At 41.7% G+C, this 19,717-nt stretch overlaps 1 protein-coding gene and 1 pseudogene across 2 annotated transcripts in view; one reads left to right on the top strand and one right to left on the bottom strand.

The window, feature by feature from the left end:
* Window positions 1-631: 631 nt before the first annotated feature.
* On the top strand, window positions 632-2,750 carry LOC101545175 (14-3-3 protein zeta/delta-like; annotated as a pseudogene).
* Window positions 2,751-6,888: 4,138 nt separating this feature from the next.
* The window catches only part of DDX50 (DExD-box helicase 50), a 35,097-nt gene continuing 22,268 nt past the window's right edge, over window positions 6,889-19,717 (bottom strand). For both annotated transcript variants that reach the window (XM_004617110.2, XM_055140462.1), the window contains exons 10-15: window positions 19,350-19,469; window positions 18,336-18,409; window positions 17,939-18,098; window positions 12,374-12,508; window positions 10,138-10,182; window positions 6,889-7,390 (exon numbers count right to left, since the gene is read on the bottom strand). In XM_004617110.2, coding sequence (XP_004617167.1) covers window positions 7,112-7,390; window positions 10,138-10,182; window positions 12,374-12,508; window positions 17,939-18,098; window positions 18,336-18,409; window positions 19,350-19,469 — 813 coding nt within the window. In that variant the 3' untranslated portion in view covers window positions 6,889-7,111. The remainder of the gene's footprint in view (window positions 7,391-10,137; window positions 10,183-12,373; window positions 12,509-17,938; window positions 18,099-18,335; window positions 18,410-19,349; window positions 19,470-19,717) is intronic.

The following is a 19,717-nucleotide window of genomic DNA, read 5'->3' as shown; positions in this document are numbered from 1 at the left end:
GTGCAGTGCATGCCCAGGCAGAACAGCAATTCCAGGCATCTGAGAGATATCTCAAAGGAGTAATGGAGCACACACTTTGTATGCAGGAGACCAGGGATCAATCCCCAGCATGATTTACCCACCAAGCACTGCCAAAAAGGACCCCTAGAGCTCAGGGCTGGGAAGAGCAAGTGAGCACTTTTGAGTGTGACCCCAAAAAAGCAAAACCACTCTGCTACTAAATGTGAAGGAAGTGGTGCAAGCATGGCTTCAGTCAACCAGTTTACTTCAGCACTGGGCTGTGGACCTCAAAGACCCAGTCCCTGCCTCAAAGCAGCTGCAGTCGGCTTGATAAAAACCACAAAAGATGATAGGATATTGCCCTATATGATGTTGCTGTCAATATAATACAGGGACATGTTTCTCGTCACTAAATGTTTAAAGAAAAATACTAATAAATCAAAAATTATTAAAGTATATAAAGCACTGGAGTTTCTTGGTAGCATACCAACACATGGGCACAGGCTCAAATTTCCAAGAGGAAATATGTTTAAAAGGTCCTTTTTGATTCAAAAGTAACCAAACTGACAGAGTCTCAGCCTCACCACTGCCGTTGCCGCCCAGAGCCCGCCAAGCCCCAGCCTATCCACTGCCGCTGCCCCCTGGGGACCCAGAACAACATCCAGTCATGGATAAAAATGAGCTGGTGCAGAAGGCCAAACTGGCAGAGCAGGCTGAGCGGTATGATGACATGGCAGCCTGCATGAAGTCTGCAACTGAGCAAGGAGCTGAGTTATCCAATGAGGAGAGGAATCTTCTCTCTGTTGCTTATAAAAATGTTGTAGGAGGGGCCGGAGCGATAGCACAGCGGGTAGGGCGTTTGCCTTGCACGCGGCCGACCTGGGTTTGATCCCCGGCATCCCATATGGTCCCCCAAGCACTGCCAGGAGCAATTCCTGAGTGCAAAGCCAGGAGTAACCCCTGAGCATCGCTGGGTGTGACCCAAAAAGCAAAAAAAAAAAAAAATGTTGTAGGATACCCTGCCACAGTGGCAGGGTGGGGTGGGGGGAGATGGGATTGGGGGGGTTGGGAGGGATGGTGGGTTTATTTGTGGTGAAGAATGGGCACTGGTGAAGGGATGGGTTCTCGAACTTTGTATGAGGGAAACATGAGCACGAAAATGTATAAATCTGTAACTGTACCCTCACCGTGACTCACTAATTAAAAAATAAATATTTTTTTAAAAAGTCAATTCAATGTGCTACTTTCCCCAAATTACCAAACCTATATCAAAAATTGCTTTTAGAACCCCCCAAAAACAAACAAAACATAAATTTGAAATAAAAAGGCTACTGAATTCCACTTAGCATTAAATGGGGGGGTGGGGGCATGGGGGGCACTGTGTATCAGGAAATGGTTTACCTTCCAGCATTTTTTGCAGACTGTTCCTCATGACATGGATGTTCTCTATCCTGATAAACTGAAACTTGATATTGGAAAAAAAAAATGTTGTAGGGGGCTGGAGTGATAGCATAGCGGGTAGGGCGTTTGCCTTGCACGCGGCCAACCCGGGTTCGAATCCCAGCATCCCATGTGGTCCCCTGAGCACCACCAGGGGTAATTCCTGAGTGCATGAGCCAGAAGTAACCCCTGAGCATTGCCGGGTGTGACCCAAAAAGCAAAAAAAAAAATGTTGTAGGAGCCCGTAGGTCATCTTGGAGGGTTGTGTTAAATATTGAGCAAAAGAGCCTGGGGTCTGCAGTATACCTGGGACCTGCGTGAACTCACTCACACCCATGATCTTCCTCTTGTTCCTTTAGCTTCTTTTATTCGTTTGTCTCAGTCTTCTTGATTCATCTTTCATCCCTATTTGTTGCACCTCTGTCTCTTCTGTGATCTTTCTCTTTCAATAAAAAAAAAAAAGCCTAGGCAATACAGGTACTAAGTGACCATAAGCGACCATCATGTTTGGTCCACAGCCTACTTTCAGCATGCATCTCCCATCCAGAGTGAGCCCTCCAACCATTATTTACTTAGCGGTCCCTTCTCTATCCCAGGCACTGGTGGAGGGATGGATACTCAAACATTGTATTACTGAAATGTAATTGTAATCACGACAGTTTGTAAGTCTGTATCTCATGGTGATTCATTAAAATAAAAATAAAACACCTAGGCAGTTAAAAAAAAATATTGAGCAAAAGACGGAAGGTGCTGAGAAAAAGCAGCAGATGGCTCAAGAATACAGAGAGAAAATTGAGACCAAGCTGAGAGATATCTGCAATGATGTACTGTCTCTTTTGGAAAAGTTTTTGATCCCCAAAGCTTCACAAGCTGAGAGCAAAGTCTTCTATTTGAAAATGAAAGGAGACTACTACCATTACTTGGCGGAGGTCGCTGCTGGTGATGACAAGAAAGGGATTGTGGATCAGTCACAACAAGCATACCAAGAAGCTTTTGAAATCAGCAAAAAGGAAATGCAGCCAACACATCCTATCAGACTGGGTCTGGCCCTTAACTTCTCTGTGTTCTATTAGGAGATTCTGAACTCCCCGGAGAAAGCCTGCTCTCTTGCAGACAGCTTTTGATGAAGCCATTGCTGAACTTGATACATTAAGTGAAGAATCGTACAAAGACAGCAGGCTAATAATGCAGTTACTGAGAGACAACTTGACATTGTGGACATCGGATACCCAAGGAGATGAAGCTGAAGCAGGAGGAGGGGAAAATTAACCGGCCTTCCAACTTTTGTCTGCCTCATTCTAAAATTTACATTGTAGGGGCTGGAGTGATAGCACAGCGGGTAGGGCGTTTGCCTTGCACGCGGCTGACCCGGGTTCAAATCCCAGCATCCCATATGGTCCCCTGAGCACCGCCAGGAGTAATTCCTGAGTGCAGAGCCAGGAGTAACCCCTGTGCATCACCAGGTGTGACCCAAAAACAAAACAAAAAAATAAATAAATAAAATAAAATAAAATTTACATTGTAGACATTTGTCATCCATGCTGTCCCACAAAGTTTTTTCTTTACGATTTATGACAAGTTTGTTACTTCTATTTGAATTTCTGTATTTCCCATGTGGCTTTTATGTTTAATATTAGGGGTGTAGAGCCAGTTAACATTTAGGGAGTTCTCTGTTTTTATCATCTTAAGGTGGCCAATATGGGGATGTGGAACTTTCATACAAGTTATAAATGGCATAGTACTTTTGGTACATTGTGGCTACACAAGGGCCAGGGTTAAAACTGCTTCCATGTGTAAGCAAGAAAACTGCCTTCATATTGATTTGTCCTGGTGGGGGATTAAAAGGGAGAATTGGTTCCAGTCACAGGTGTAGTTACTGTGGGTACCTTAAGGTTTGGAGCACTTAGCAGGCTATAGTGGAACGTGATTATCTCTTGGATGTTGCATGTTGACTTGTGTCTGAATTACTGAAGCTCGTGCACACCTGCGCTGCAGCTGCAGAAGTGTCTCTAGAGAGAGCTGTGACCCAAGTTACTGTGGACAAGGGCGGAAATGGTTCACATTCCATTATTTGTAAAGTTACCTGCTGTTTGCTTTATTTTTGCTACATTTTATTTGTATTTAAATGTTTTAGGCAACCTAAGAACAAGTGTACAAGTAAAGATGCAGTAAAAATGAATTGCTTGATATCCATAACTTCATGTATGTCAATGTATGTCAAGCACAGCAGTTAGAAATTGAGCTCCCATTTGACCCAGCAATACCACTCCTGGGAATATATCCCGGAGAGGCAAAAAGATATAGTAGAGATGACATCTGCATTTCCATGTTCATTGCCGCTCTGTTCACAATAGCCACAATATGGAAAAAACCAGAGTGCCCGAAAACAGATGATTGGCTAAAGAAACTCTGGTATATTTACACAATGGAATACTACGTAGCTGTCAGAAAACATGAAGTCATGAAATTTGCATATAAGTGGATCAACATGGAAAGTATCATGCTGAGTGAAATGAGTCAGAAAGAAAGAGACAGACATAGAAAGATCGCACTCATATGTGGAATATAAAGTAGCTGAAAGGTATAAGCTTACAATGTTGTGATTCCTGGCAGACATTTCACTAGACTTAGTTACTAAAATACAGAAATCCAGGGGCTGGAGCAATAGCACAGCGGGTAGGGCGTTTGCCTTGCACGCGGCTGACCCGGGTTCGATTCCCAGTCCCATATGGTCCCCTGAGCACCGCCAGGAGTGATTCCTGAGTGCAGAGCCAGGAGTAATCCCTGTGCATTGCCAGGTGTGACCCAAAAAGCAAAAAAAAAAAAAAAAAAAATACAGAAATCCAAAATCTATGCTGCTGCTAGTGCGGCCTCCTGACCTCATATCTCTTCATTCTCAGCAATGGAAAACAAATTACCAAATGCTTTCTTTTCAGCAGATCGACTTTAGGGGGGGAGAAACTCCAAATCAATAATAGTGAATTTTTTAATTGAAATATTGAATGTAATCAAAGTAGAGTGAAAGTAAAGTGAAATTTACCAGTTACTCATGCGGGGTGGGGGGCTGGGGAGGTGGGGGGAAGGGGGGAGGTATATTATGATTCTTGGTGGTGGAATATGTGCACTGGTGAAGGGACGGGTGTTTAAGCATTGTATAACTGAGACTTAAACCTGAAAGCTTTGTAACTTTCCACATGGTGAATTAATAAAAGAAAAAAAAATTGAAAAAAAAATCATGTATTTAACTTTTTTAGGGTTTTTTTTTTTTTGCTTTTGTGATTTTCTTTTGATACTTGCCTAACATGCATGTGCTGTAAAAATAGTTAACAGGGAAATAACTTGAGATGATGGTTAGCTTTGCTTAATGTCTTATGAAATTTTCATGAACAATCCAAGCATAATTGTTAGGAACACGTGTGTTAAGTTCATGTAAGTGGAATAAAAGTTTCATGAATGGACTTTTCAACTAAAAAAAAAAAAGTGACCACACTGTTGTACTAGACTTAGTGATCTGTATGAAATTAATAGAAGAAATGGGTCTAATAAAATAAGAATGTGAGGTTCTACTTGAATGTTGATTTTTCAAAACTAAGATTTTGGGTAGTTTTTTCCCCTTTCCATTTACTTCACAATTTTTCCAAATTTTTCAACAGTGGATATTACTAATTCTAAAAAAAAAAATTAACAGAATGGACATGGACAGAGCTTAGTGAGCTGAGGTGTAGGCAGTTAATTTTTATTGCCTGAGTTTTATCCCTAGCACCACAAAGAACAACCCTTAGCCACTAAGCTAGAAGTATGCCCTGTGCATTGCTGGATGTGCCCCATCTTCCAAAACAATACATGCAAAAGATTGTTTTGTGGGTACCAGAAATTGAACCCTGAGCTTCACACATGCAAGGCAAGTGCTCTACTGCTGAGCCTCATCCCCAGAACAGGACTGTGGTTATTTTATATTTTTGCTTTTTGGGTCACACCAGCGATGCACAGGGGTCACTCCTGGCTCTGCAGTCAGGAATTACACCTGGCGGTGCTCAGGGGACCATATGGGACATTGGGAATTGAACCTGTGTTGGCCGCGTGCAAGGCAAACACCCTATCCACTGCTAAGCTATGGCTCAAGCCCCTACTATGGTTTTTAAAATTTACTGAGAGTCCAGAAAAGTATAGGATAACATTGGGTTTGTCCTTTCAGCCTTACCACAGGGAACTTAGTTTACCTTAAAGCAATGTCCTTTCTGTATGGACACAGGAAGACAGTTAATATTATGCTTTGTAACTTAAGAGTTCATTGACTCCAATAATATTTATTCCTGGGCATCTGTTTTCTCGACTCAGTTGCCCTTAGCTCCTAGCACCCCAAAAGCAGGGTCCCAACGAGGGACTGAATGGACCCAGGGCAAGCTGTGAGCTACCCTGGCATTGAAATGGGCCAGGCCAAAGTGCCACAATACTCAACTATAAGTTGAGAACATGGTCATAGACAAATGTTGTCATGATCCAAAAGTAATGACAAGACTAGGACCCTGCTTGGGGTTAGGAAGACTAACCTGACCTGAGGACTGTAGTCTAGAATATATAGTGAGATGTCCTCAGGAAGAACCAAACTTTAAGTTTGATATCTCTCTTACTGTGTTCATACAGAATGACATTGCTAGAAATATTAGAAGTAGATTTACTAGAATTAATTAAGTGGATTACTAGCTGAGCAAAGAAGAAAGCAACACACCCTGGATGGGATCTCGCCCTTATGTAGATCTCCTAGCAAGGCCCTTATGCAGATCTCCTAGCAATCTGGAGAAATCTCCTTAGATTTTATCCTTCAGTTAATCTCCTGGAGGAGTGGCCTTACCTCTCTTTGTTGATTTGTTAATGTTTAACCCACCTTTGTATCACCATCTTATGTGACTGCTATATAAACAAAGACTGTAAGAGCAGAGTGGGTCAGAGTCAGAAATAACGAAGCCAACCTACAAGAAATGTACCCCTGGGGCCTGGAGTGATCGTACACTGGGTTATGGCAATTGCTTTGCACACAGCCAACCCAGATCCGATCTCCAGCAACCCATGTTGTCCCCTGAGTATTTCCGTGAATAATTCCTGAGTGCAGAGCCAGGAGCAACCCCTGAGCATCTCCAGGTGTGATCCAAAAAGACAAAAAAATAAAATAAATACATCTTCTCCCCTACCGGCATTTACCTTATCTTTCCCACTCTATTTCCTGAAACTCTTCATTGGATGCCCAAAAAGGTCTATCTAGAGATAGTGAAACATGTAAGGCACTTGCAGTAGTCCCCAGTTTGATCCCCAGCATCCTGTATGGTCCCCCGAGCACTGCCAGGAGTAAGTGCAGAGGCAGGAATAACCCCTGAGCACCGCCCATTGTGGCCCCAAACTCCACCCCCGAAATGAAAATAATAGTAAACTGAGAAAATTCTTAACACATAGTAAGAAGAGACAATAAAAGGCATTTTTTTTTATTCAAAGGTATAACTGGATAAGTAGATCTGTTTACAACCATTCTTGTGAAATACTTTTTAAAAAAATATGACCAACTTCTTTGCGAATAGCAGACACATACCTCAACTATGATGACCTAATTTTTGGTGGATAATGTACATGATTAGGCAGAAATAGGCAAGCTCACACTGGTAAATTAAGTATCAAATACTCAGTCAAAACTTCGTTTGTGGCCCCCACTTCTTGATCGATTTCTATTCCCACTTCGTCTTCTACCATCTTGTCGACTTCCTGACCGACTCCCCTGTCGACTCTGTCTACCAGAACGGCCACTGGATCGACCACCTGACCGGCCAGACCGGCCAGAACGGCCACCTGACCAGCCACTCCTCTGTCTGGAATTAGAAGATACGTTTCCATCATAATATTCTTCAATTTCAGGTAATTTGGCTGGCACTGATAGTATCCAGTCTGAATCATGCCATTCTGCCTGTTGGGGAGAATTCACAAAATTAATATAAAATACAAACCATAAACAAGCACATAAGTATAGGAGACTATTACCCATTACAGACTAGACTTACGGGCTGGAGTGATAGCACAGTGGGTAGGGCGTTTGCCTTGCACGGAGCCGACCCAGGTTCGAATCCCAGCATCCCATATAGTCCTCCGAGCACCGCCAGGAATAATTCCTGAGTGCATTAGTCAGGAGTGACCCAAAAAGCAAGGAAAAAAAAAAACTAGACTTAAAAAGTCACCTATCTATTAAATTTAAGGTGCATGGAAAAATGGGGTTGGAGTCATAGTACAGAGGACAGGACATCTCCCTTGCACCGTGCAGAGTCAGGAATAAGCACTGACCACTGCCAAGACAGACCCAAAATCAAAGTGCATGGAAAACTGAAAGCCAGAAAACCAAAACATATTTTCTAATTCATTTATTTTGGTTTGGGTGCACAGCCAGCAGTACTCCAGTTATAGCTGGCAGTGCTCGGGGATCATAAGGAATGCTGGAGATTGAACCCAGTCAGCCATGTGGAAGGCAAGCACTCTGCCTGCTGCACTGTTAGTCAAGTGCCCCCAAATATATTTATTTTTTCTTTTTGGGTCACACCTGGCGATGCACAGGGGTTACTCCTGGCTCATGCACTCAGGAACAACCCCTGGCGGTGCCCAGGGGACCATATGGGATGCTGGGAATCGAACCCGGGTTGGCCGCGTGCAAGGCAAATGCCCTACCCACTGTGCTATCTCTCCAGCCCCATCCCCCCAAATATATTTAATGCTAAAGAGAAACTCCAGCCCATTCTGAAACTTTAAATTCATAGTCAATCAACACATAATGAAAGAGTACTGGCCTCTTAAAAAAAAAAAGAGGTTGTTGATTATAAATACTGTATTGTTTTTAGCAGGTATATTGACAGAAGCAAAAAGGGAAAAGCTGATGATTGAAAACTTGTCTCAGGGCTGGAACAATAGCAGGTAGGACAGTTACCTTGCACATGGCTAAACCAGGTTGGATCCCTGGCATTCCATATGGCCCCCGCAAGCATCATCAGGTGTGGCCTCCCTCTCCCGCCCCCCCAAAAAAAAACAGAAAGGAAAGAGGAGCAATTTTTATTTTATTTTACTTTTTTTGCTTTTTGGGTCACACCCAGCGATGCACAGGGATTACTCCTGGCTCTGCACTCAGGAATTACTCCTAGCAGTGTTCAGGGGACCATATGGGATGCTGGGAATCGAACCTGGGTTGGCCACATGCAAGGAAATGCCCTATCCGCTGTGCTATCGCTCCAGCCCCAAGCAATTTTTATTTTAATTACATTTTTAATAGCCAAGTAATACAGAATTATTAAAATTAAGTAATGCCACAGCTGACATAGAACTGTACTCACAAAATATTCATTTTTGAAAAGATTTTAAAATTAGAATAATCGGGGCAGAAGAGATAGTACAGCAAATAAGGTACTTGCCTTGCACACAGTCAACCCAATTTCAACCCCTGGTACCCTATATGGTCCCCCCCCCCCCAAAGTCTGCCAGGAGTGATCACTGAGCACAGAACCAGAAGTAAACCCCAAGCATCACCATGTATGGCCCTAAAATCAAAATATATACATACAAATGTTTATGGTAAAATAACAATGCTTAACATTTGTTTCAAGAATACAGGAGAGTGGGGCTGGAGTGACAGCACAGCGGGTAGGGCATTTGCCTTGCACGTGTCCGACCCAGGTTCTGATTCCCAGCATCCCATGATCCCATATAGTCTCCAAGCACTGCCAGGAGTAATTCCTGAGTGCATGAGCCAAGAGTAACCCCTATGTATCACCAGATGGGACCTAAAAAGAAGAAAAAAAATGCAGGAGAGGGATGTGGATTATAGAGTGGAAGATGTGACTGCGTGGCAGGGCGCTTGCTTTTGCATATACTCTACCACAACAAAAGCATATGCACTTGGTCTGATCCCCAACATTCTGGTCCCCTAAGCATCACCCAGAGTGACCCAGAAACACTGACCTCGAGTAACCCTCTCCTGCCCCTGCATTGCCAGATGTGCCCCAAAAGGAAAAAGAGAAAAAAAAATTACAGGAAAAGAGAAGTATTTGAAAATAAGTATGAAATAAAAGTGGCCACAGTTGATAACTATTAAAGGTGTATCAAGGCTACATAAAAATTCATTAGACAAACCTATTTTTGTTAAAAGTTATTCATAATTTGGGGGCTGGAGCAATAGCACAGCAGGTAGGGCGTTTGCCTTGCACGAGGCCGACTCGGATTCGATTCCCAGCATCCCATATGGTCCCCTGAGCACTGCCAGGGGTAATTCCTGACTGCAGAGCCAAGAGTAACCCCTGTGCATCGCCAGGTGTGATCCAAAAAGAAAAAAAAAATTCCTAATTTTAAAATGTATCAAATTATAAAAGAGACTGTATATTTTGAAGAATTTTCCAGGGGCCAAAATAATAACACAATGTGTAAGGCACTTCCTTGCCTGCATCCCCAACAACGCTTTTGGTCCCCAGGGCCCACCAGAACAGTCTCTGTGATCCCCGAGTAAAGAGCCAGGAGTAAATTCTGAGCACAGCTGGGTTTGGCCCAACCCACTTCCCCATATCCTTCCTTCATAAAAAGGAATTTTTCATTGAGTTAGGCAGGATATATTGTGACTATGCTTTTATTTTTAATCCCTCCTTTAGAGAATAATTATTTAACAGATAAAAGAATTTTACATACCTGTAACTTTTCTGACTCAGTTGTGGGAACATCAAAGCAAACACCCTAAAAGCAAAATAAAAACATTTTTATACAGATACATGAGTGAATCTTTTCAATTTGCTGATAACTGCTGGTAATCTCATATTAATTAAAGATTAGGTATGTCCAATGATTGCCATAGTTAATACATAGTCCAACAGCTAACACATAATAATGGATAACACAAAATGGCTGCTTCCTGTATTTCCTAGATCTCAAAATTAACTAAACACACAAGTTAATAAAAACCTACTGCTGGGGCCGGAGCGATAGCACAGCGGGTAGGGCGTTTGCCTTGCACGCGGCCGACCTGGGTTCGATCCCCGGCATCCCATATGGTCCCCCGAGCACCGCCGGGAGTAATTCCTGAGTGCAGAGGCAGGAGTAACCCCTGAGCGTCGCTGGGTGTGACCCAAAAAGCAAAAAAAAAAAAAAAAAAAAAAAAAAAACCTACTGCTACTTGGGCATGGGAGATGGCGCAAGGAGCCCAACGGTATGCTTGAACATGCAGAAGCCTAGGTTCAACCCCTGGCACCATATAGTACCTGGAGAACCATTAACCAGCCCTATACACACACACACACACACACACAAAAAAAAAAAAAAAAAAACTGTACTAACAATCTAGAGGATTCCCTAGAAAATTTCCAATGTACTAAAATGTCTCATGTTCCTTTTAAAATGAACTAATTACTTATTTGAAAATTTTAGTATACAGACTGGAGAGGTAGTACAAGGAGTGGAAGCCCTTGCTTTATATGACGCCAACCCTGATTCAATTCCCAGCACTACAGTCTCCCGAGAGTCACAGGGAGCAACCTCTGTGCACAGAATCTGGGAGTAATGGGGAGCAATGCTGGATGTGGCTCAAATCACCCCAAGCCCCTAAGAAAACAAAATTTTATTACATCAAGTTTCTCTTCCAAAGTTCCTCTTCAGTCTTAGTTGCCAATAAACTGAAAGTTAATTAAACAATTACTAAGAATATGGGATTGGAGTGATAATATAGTGGCTAAGGCACTTGACTGCTCACGGCACCCTGGGTTTGATCCCCAGCACCCCATGTCCCGAGCCCACAAGGAGTTATTCCTAAGCTCAGGTCCAGGAGTAAACCCTGAGCACCACCAGGTATGGCCCCAAAATAAAACAGCAATTCAATAAAAAATTTGGTTTAAAAATCAGTTATAGGGGCCAAGAACCGCAGTATGGGGAGTAGGAAACTTTCCTTGCATGAGGCTGACTAGGCCAGGATTCAATCCCTGGCATCACATATGGTCCCCCAAGCACTGGCAGGGGAAAGTCCTGAGTGCAGAGTCAAGTGTAACCTCTGAGCATTGCTGGATATAGCCAAAAAAAACCCAAAATTTTTTTAAATAAAATAACTATGTGAAAAAATAAGTATCTGTTATATTTCCCTCTCCTCCACATTTTTCTGAATGTGTACTTCTCACACTTGCCACAAATGTTAAAAGGAAGTATGAAAATTGTGATATGATTATTTCCAGAAAATGAGTTAATAAATTCTAAATAATACTGGACTCATATAAGGGCCACATAGTACAGGTGTAAAGCATTTGCCTCAAATGTAGCAGATCCCAAGCATACAGTGCCCTGAGCACTGACAAGAGTGACCACTGTGCACAGAACCAGGACTAAGCCCTGAGCACCATCAATGTGGTCCATCTTCCGCAAAAACAAAAACAAAAACATCATGTAGTAAAGTTACACAAATATTCTCATAGTCATAAAATTCAGTTAATCAAAATGACAATTTTATTCCCATTTCATCTATGTATATGAAAAGTTCATATATATGGTATATACACAGTTTCTCATATATATTTACCTCTCTCTCCTTTAATTCACCTCACTGCCCTCATTAATAACCAAAAGCAGGCCATGTAAAATCCAATATTGTGTTTTCTAAATTTCAGAGCTATTAATTATCACACGTATTTATCAAGGGTAGAAACAACAAAACACAGAAAGTTGGGTCTTAGATAAGCAAACTATGTAGAATGATGTACAGCTTTCTAGCGAATAGCTTATTTAATTAAGTTCCCAAACTGAAAACTAGAAACAAACTACACCAAAGAGAAGTTTAGGCTTCAAATAGGGGAAAACATAATCTTCGTCTTTAAAAACATTTACAATAGTACATTAATCTACAACACATTACTTCTGTGTAAGTAGCCTCCTATCTAGAAAAACTTACCATATTTCCTTTTAGGAGGCACATTCTGGTAATTTGGGACACAGCATTACTACTCAGCTTTTTATTAAGTTCTTTCCAAGCACAGTTGACATCCTGTATTTCATCCTGGCTTTCCAAAGTCATGGTCACAAATCCCTTAAGGAATAAAAGTCACATTATGTGTATGTGTAGCAGCAAACCCAGAACATATTACAACTCTACAGCCTCTCATGATTTAATCACACACCAATGGAGCAGTTTAACACAATTACCAAAAAATTAAGTCGTCTGAAATTTCTTTTAACAGAAGGTTAATATATTTAGAATGAAAATAACATTCTCTTATGAATAGTTCTTACTATAAGAACTTAGTATAGAAATTCTGACTATAAAGAGTATAATTAATTCTAACCACCATGCCTGAACAGAGAATTAAGCAAACTAGGGTATCAGAGAAAAGTAACATGATATCGAGGAACTAAGGCAACACCAAAGGAGCTAAAAATTGCTGTCAAGAAATGACATAAGTCTAATTACCTAAATATTATTCATTCTATAAAATGAATAATATTATTTTATAGAATATTACCTAAATATTATTCACTCTATAAAAATCTCTCTACGCTAAACCATCCTTTCTCCTGGAAATTACACTGCAGAGCATATGTGTGGAGACAACTGAAGGGTGGTAGGCAGTAAACAAATAAGCAAAGGTACAGAATTTCAGAGATAATGAGCATAAAGAAGAATAATAGCATGCCAGATCAATAGTACAGTGGGTAGGTGCTTCCCTTGCACATAACCAATTTCAGTTCAATCCCCAGTATCCCACACAGTCCCCTGTGTTCCGGCAGGAATAATTTCTGAGTGCAGACCCAAAAACAAGCCCTGAGCTCCACTGATGTAACCAAAAAAGAAAAAAGTATCTCTACATTATTTTTTTTGCTTTTTTGGGTCACAGTTGGCAATGCACAAAGGTTACTCCTGGCTCTGCACTCAGGAATTACCCCTGGCCATGCTCAGAGGACCATATGGGATGCTGGGAATCAAGCCCGGGTTGGTTGCATGCAAGGCAAACGCCCTACCCGCTGTACTCTAGCCCCTCTTTATACTTATTTTTATTGTGGTGGGAGTCAGCACACCTAATGAGGTCCAGGGCCCTTTCCTCAACATATTATGTTATTTGATTTGATTTGGGGCCACACCAGCTGAGGTCAGGGACTACTTCTCGATCAGTGCTTGGGGGCTGCTCCCAGCAGTGCTGGGGGGACCATATGGTGTCAGGATTTAAACCTAGGCATCACATATGCAAAGCATATGCTCAGCCTATTGAAACTCTTTACAGCCTCTTGGCATTTGCTTTTTTGTTTGTTTTTTTTTTTGGGGGGGTGGGGGTTACACTCCGTGATGCCCAGGAGTTACTCTTGGCTCTGCACTCAAAAATTACCACTGGCAATGCTTAGGAGACCTATATGGGATGCTGAGGATCAAACCTGGGTCGGCTGCGTGCAAGGCAAATGCCCTACCCACTGTATTATCACTCCAGGCCCTCTTAACATTTTCTTAAGAAGTATTGTTTGGGGGTTCCAGTCAAGATGGTGGCAAGCATCAGCCCTAGCAGAGGGACGGCAGCTTTCAACACTCTGAATAGCCCAGGAGGTCATAAAATTTCTACGTAAGTGAATGGGATTCCCCTGGATATTCTGTCTTAGGGAGAACGCCATTAAAGCAACAGCTGCCAGTGGATGGAGCCACCGCAGCTTTTGATGCTCGAGATTGCAGCAGAGTTTTAACTTGTCTTAATAGAGCTCTTCCTGTCCAACTTGGCAGCACTGTAGAGCACGGTCCCGGAGTTGAGGGGGTGCCACAATTCTCAACATGGGTACCCTAAACCACCCAGGTGGCAGCCCCACCACTTCTTACCCAGACCAGTCCATGCCACCCAAAGCATATTACAAAGAAAAGTCTCCCTGAGCGCCAACTGTGTGGAGACCTAGGATGGGGGCGTGTGTCATCTGGTCAGGTTTTGCTGGATTGGGGACTGCAGCCTGGCCAGAGTGCCCAGGACTTAAATAATAGCAGCCCTGGCCCTGACCGTGGTTCCTGCTGCGGCCACTGTGGCTGCTGCCTCTGGGGCCTAGGGGACAGAGGGCTACCAGCAGTCTGAAGGTGCCTTCAGGCTTCCTGATACTCCAAAATCACCTGTACCTCTGGCCAGACTCCAACAACTCAGGACTAAGTTTCCTGAGAAAGTAAACCACCAAGAGTTGGGTCTGGGGGAGCCACATCCAACAAAACACCTCCAGCTCATTTATCAGTCTTGCTTCAGAGACCCATAAATAAGTCTCGAAAGAGATCAAAATCCACAGCTAATCTTAGACCCATGCAAGGTTCAACAGACCAGAGTAGATTGGAGGGAAGCAGGTAAGCCTGGTAGCCCCTGGCAGCCATTTGCTCCTACAATTCAAAAATGCTACCATGCCCCCAGCTGGACTCCACCATCTCAGGATGGACCTCACCAAGATATTATACTGCTAAATGGGCACTGGTGGATACTTGTGGATGGATACTTGACCATTGTATGACTGAAATGCAAGCACAGAAGTTTGTAAGTCTATAACTATACCTCACGGTGATTCACTAATAAAATGGGGCTAGAGCGATAGCACAGCAGGTAGGGTGTCTGCCTTGCATGAAGCTGACCCGGTTTCGATTCCCAGCATCCCATATGGTCCCCGGAGCATTGCCAGGAGTAATTCCTGAGTGCATGAGCTAGGAGTAACCCCTGCACATTGCTGGGTGTGACACAAAAAGAAAAAAAATAAAGAGACTTCATGAAGGGGAAAAAAAAAGATTAAACTGCTGAGAATCTGGGTATTCAGGTTTTGTGACTGAAATCTGCAGGCTTTCTTGGAGTTGAGATAAGCTTCCTCCCATCTCCCTGTACTTCCAGAAGCCCCAGCAGTCATTTCTACACCCCAAAGTTGCCACCGAGTTAAAAACGCTACTCCAGCTATGCTTTCCTAATAAGAATACTTAACACCCTGAACAAATACAATGACCTCTTAGTACCTGTATTGCAAACCATAATGCACAAAAGGAGAGAGAAAGTGCCTCCATTTTAAAGGCAGGTAGGTGGAGGGGGAGATTGGGAGGATAATAGGGAAACTGGGGGCATTGGTAGTGGAAAATGTACACTGCTGGAGGCATGGGTGCTAGAACATTGTATGACTGAAACCCAATCATGAATAGCTTTGTGATGATCTATCTGATGGTGATTCAATTAAAATAAGTATTAAATAAAGTATTGTTTACTCATGATATCTGAATAAAAACGTCTTTAATATTAAAAAAGAAGAATAAGTATTATTTAAGGCCAGAGATGTGTCTCAGTGGATGTACTCCCTGACAATGCAAAAACCATACAACAGTATTGTTAGGAACCAGGAAGATGGCCCAAAAGGCTGGAGTATATTCTTTGCATGTGTGAACCTCAGATTCAATTTTTAGCACTGATGATTCCCTGAGCACCAACAGGAGCAGCCCCAAGCATCAAGTCAGGAGCAGCCCCTACACACCTCTATGTGTGACACTATCAAACAAGTTTTAGAAAGTATTAAGTGCTGGGTATGTGACTCAAAATTAATGCTTCACATTTGTGAAGCTCCGGGTTCAATGCCAGTAGTATATATATATATATATATATATATATATATATATATATATATATATATATTTTTTTTTTAAAGTGTTTTGTATGGCTCAAATCAGTCTTTAGAGACAACTTGGGACCCCAAAATCATCATCCAGTTAAAGATTTAACTCCAGCTCTAGCGCCTTAATTAAAATTTTAGAAATCCTGGACCGCATGCACATCATCTCATACTTTATGCCACTGATATACCAAGAGTAGCACGTGACATCTGATAGGGTGTAAAAGAGAAGGTAACCAGTGTTGATAAATATTCAAACTGTAACATGTAACAACATGTTAGTGATTTCTTCTACAGGGACTTAATGGATCCAAGGTGAGATACAGCAATTTTCACACTTTCTTTTAAGGAAACCTTTTTGGATCAATTTTAGTCGATTACTCAGAACTAAGCAATACAAAATAAATTATTTACATCTACCTTTCGGGCAGGCTTGGGTTGTGGAAGGAAAATTTGAAATAATGGTGGTGGGAAGGTAAAATGGTGGTGGGACTGTATTGAAATATTGAATGTAATAAATAATTGTGAACAACTTGACAAAAATAAAATTAAAGAAAAATACTCGGAGCTTAAGTATATAACCATACAGATTACTAACAAATTACTCAAGTAAAATACATCTTTATGGTAGAAACGTGTCAGTTTCTATCTTAAGTGATCCAACTAGGCATTACTAGTACCAGAACAATATACCTTCTGATGTGATGCAGCTAACACCTAAACTAAGCAACACTGTTTTTTGGGGGTTTTTTTTTGCTTTTTTTTTGGGTCACAGCCAGCAATGCACAGGGGTCACTCCTGGCTCATGCACTCAGGAATCACCCCTGGCGGTGCTCAGGGATGCTGGGATTTGAAGCCGGGTCGGCCAAGTGCAAGGCAAAGGCCCTACCCGCTGTGCTATCACTCCAGCCCCGCAACACTGTATTTTTTGAGGGGGTTCTGGGCCACACATGGAATTGGTCAGGCTTATTCTAGGCTCTGCGTTAAGGGGCCACTCCTAGTAGTGCTTAGGGGACCATATGAGGTGCTGGAGATTTAAATAAATTTTGGCTGCATATAAAGCAGATGCCTTATTTCTCACACTCTCTGGTCCCCTAAAAAATTTCTTGCAGGGGGCTGGAGTGATAGCACAGTGGGTAGGGCTATTGCCTTCATGTGGCTAACCCAGGTTTGATTCCCAGCATCCCATATGGTCCCCCCGAGCACTGCTAGGAGTAATTCCTGAGGCATTGGTGGGTTTGACCCAAAAAAGAAAAAAAAAATTTCTTGCAGGAGCTGGAGAAATGGTAGTGCGTAAGATGCTTACCTTGCATTGAGCCAACCTGGTACCATATATGGTGTGTCTGCCTACCACATCCCCTATCCCCAGCCTTCCCAGGAGTGACCCTTGAGCAGAGAGAAAGGAGTAAGCCCTGAGCACTGCTGGATGTATGCCAAAATTTTAAAAATCTTGCCAGGGGCCAGAGTGATAGCAGCAAGTAAAGCATTTATCTTGCACTCAGTCAGCCCATGTTACGGCCAACAAAAATAAATGAAAAACAGGAAAGGTCCAGAGATGTGGCTCAGTACCAGAGCACATGTCTCTCATGCTAAAAGGCCTGGGTCTGCGCCAAAGAGATCGATCCAACTCCACCTGGAGTGATCATCAAGGACAAAGCTAGTAGAAACCTCTGAGCACTGCTGCTTGTTGTGGCATATACAGACAATCCTTAGTTTGTATGGAACTCTGCTAACTGCAATCTATTTCTCACTTTGCATGGTTCCATGGCAACTTACAAAATAAAGAATAGGTACTGATTAACACAAAGCACTGGACAAATGAAGACTTCCCATTTTCCTTCCCTCAATTTTACATTTTTTCTCAGATTTCTACCTTATCAGAGGTAATCAAAGATCGTGGTTCAAAACTTGATGCGCCAGAGATGTGGGCTAATGCTGCAGCCAAGGCATCCACTGCCCCTTTCTCTTCAATCAGTCTCTGAGCTGATGGTCGGAAAAAATCAACAGCAGCATAAGAAACAGAAGCCAGAGACCTATGGTTTAAAAATAGTAAATTTTCTTGGTCAACACAAAGAGAAAAAATTAAAGAGAATGGGAAAAGACAGTACAGTAACGTTGTCACATTTTAATATAACTAAATATCTGCTGGTAAACTGGTGATTAAATTTTTTGATATTTGATATTGTTGATATATAGTCTCTAGGAGAGCTTATTAAACAATAGCCTAATACAAAAGAAAAAAAATCATTCAGCAAGGTCAGAAAGCATACCTGATGGCATCCATGCTTTTAGATTTAACTAAATCCATTGTAGAAGGAACACCTACACGTTTAAAAGTAATTCCCTGAAAATGAAAGAATTACATTAAAGAAAAATGGAAATCTTTATAATCAATTCCTAAATTAATATAGTTTTTTGAATTTCCATTTCTTGGTTTTAAGTGCCAAGCTCTAGTGGATCCAAAAATCTTTTTTCCTAATAAGTCACCAATTACAAATTATAAAAAGTTTTTAAGAAAAGCTTAACAGCCCCTGTTATAATACTATTTACATATCACTTCTCCCTTACTACCTAATCTTCTTTTACAGATAATATAAAAACACATGAAAATGAGGACCGGAGCTATAGCACAGTAGGTAGGGTGTTTGCCTTGCATGAGGCTGACCTGGGTTCAATCCCTGGCATCCCATATGGTCCCCCAAGCACTGCCAGGAGTAATTTCTGAGTGCAGAGCCAGGAATAACCCCTGAGCATCGCTGGGTGTGACCAAAAAGCAAAAAATAAATTAATTTAAAAAAAGAAAATGAAAACAAAAAATTGAAACTACAAAAATGTGAATTTCTACTGTATCATCACTTAATAAAATGTGATGACTCAAAAAAATCTTAATTTTACTAAGATAATGTCACAGCCAGCAATTTACAAAGCTGAACTAAAGAGGTCTTAATGGTTTGTGATTTTTTTATGGCTTTTTTTGGGGGGGTCATACCCGGGAATTCTATCACTATCACTATGGCCCCTAAAAAGGTGTTAAAATCAAATACAATTTTGATTTTAGTATCGAGGAAGAATTCAAGAGAAAAATGAGTACATTGGTTCTTCTTCACAATATATTGAAACAAAGTCTAGCAGCTAATATAAATTTAGCTCTCCACATGTTTTATACCAAGTGGTTTAAACTGAGAAAAGTAATAAAAATCTGTTTGTATGAATAAACATAAAAAGAGCTCTTTCCTAAGGCACTACTTAAGATAATGAGTTTGAAATAATTTAACTCTACTTACTGCTTTTTGTTCCACATATCTTAGTTGACCTCTTTCTCTTGGCTGATAAAAACATACACAAATCCCTGTCCGGCCAGCTCTACCTGTGCGTCCAGAACGATGAATATAGGACTCAACATCCTAAAAATAAAAAAGGAAATTTTTAATACCACACTAACAAATAATGGCGAAGAGCAGGAAAAGATGACCTATTTTCAACACCCAAAGCATATATATTATAGCTATTCTATTTTGTCAACAAATTTTTAGGGGCCAGAGCGATAGCACAGCGGGTAAGGCGTTTGCCTTGCACTCGGCCGACCCGGGTTCAATCCCCGGCATCCCATATGGTCCCCCAAGCACCGCCAGGAGAAATTCCTGAGTGCAAA

The sequence above is a fragment of the Sorex araneus genome, chromosome 5 (genome assembly GCF_027595985.1).
Source record: "Sorex araneus isolate mSorAra2 chromosome 5, mSorAra2.pri, whole genome shotgun sequence".
NCBI lineage: Eukaryota > Metazoa > Chordata > Mammalia > Eulipotyphla > Soricidae > Sorex > Sorex araneus.
The sequence above is the reverse complement of the archived record's forward strand: the minus strand, read 5'-3'. Positions and strand labels throughout refer to the sequence as shown.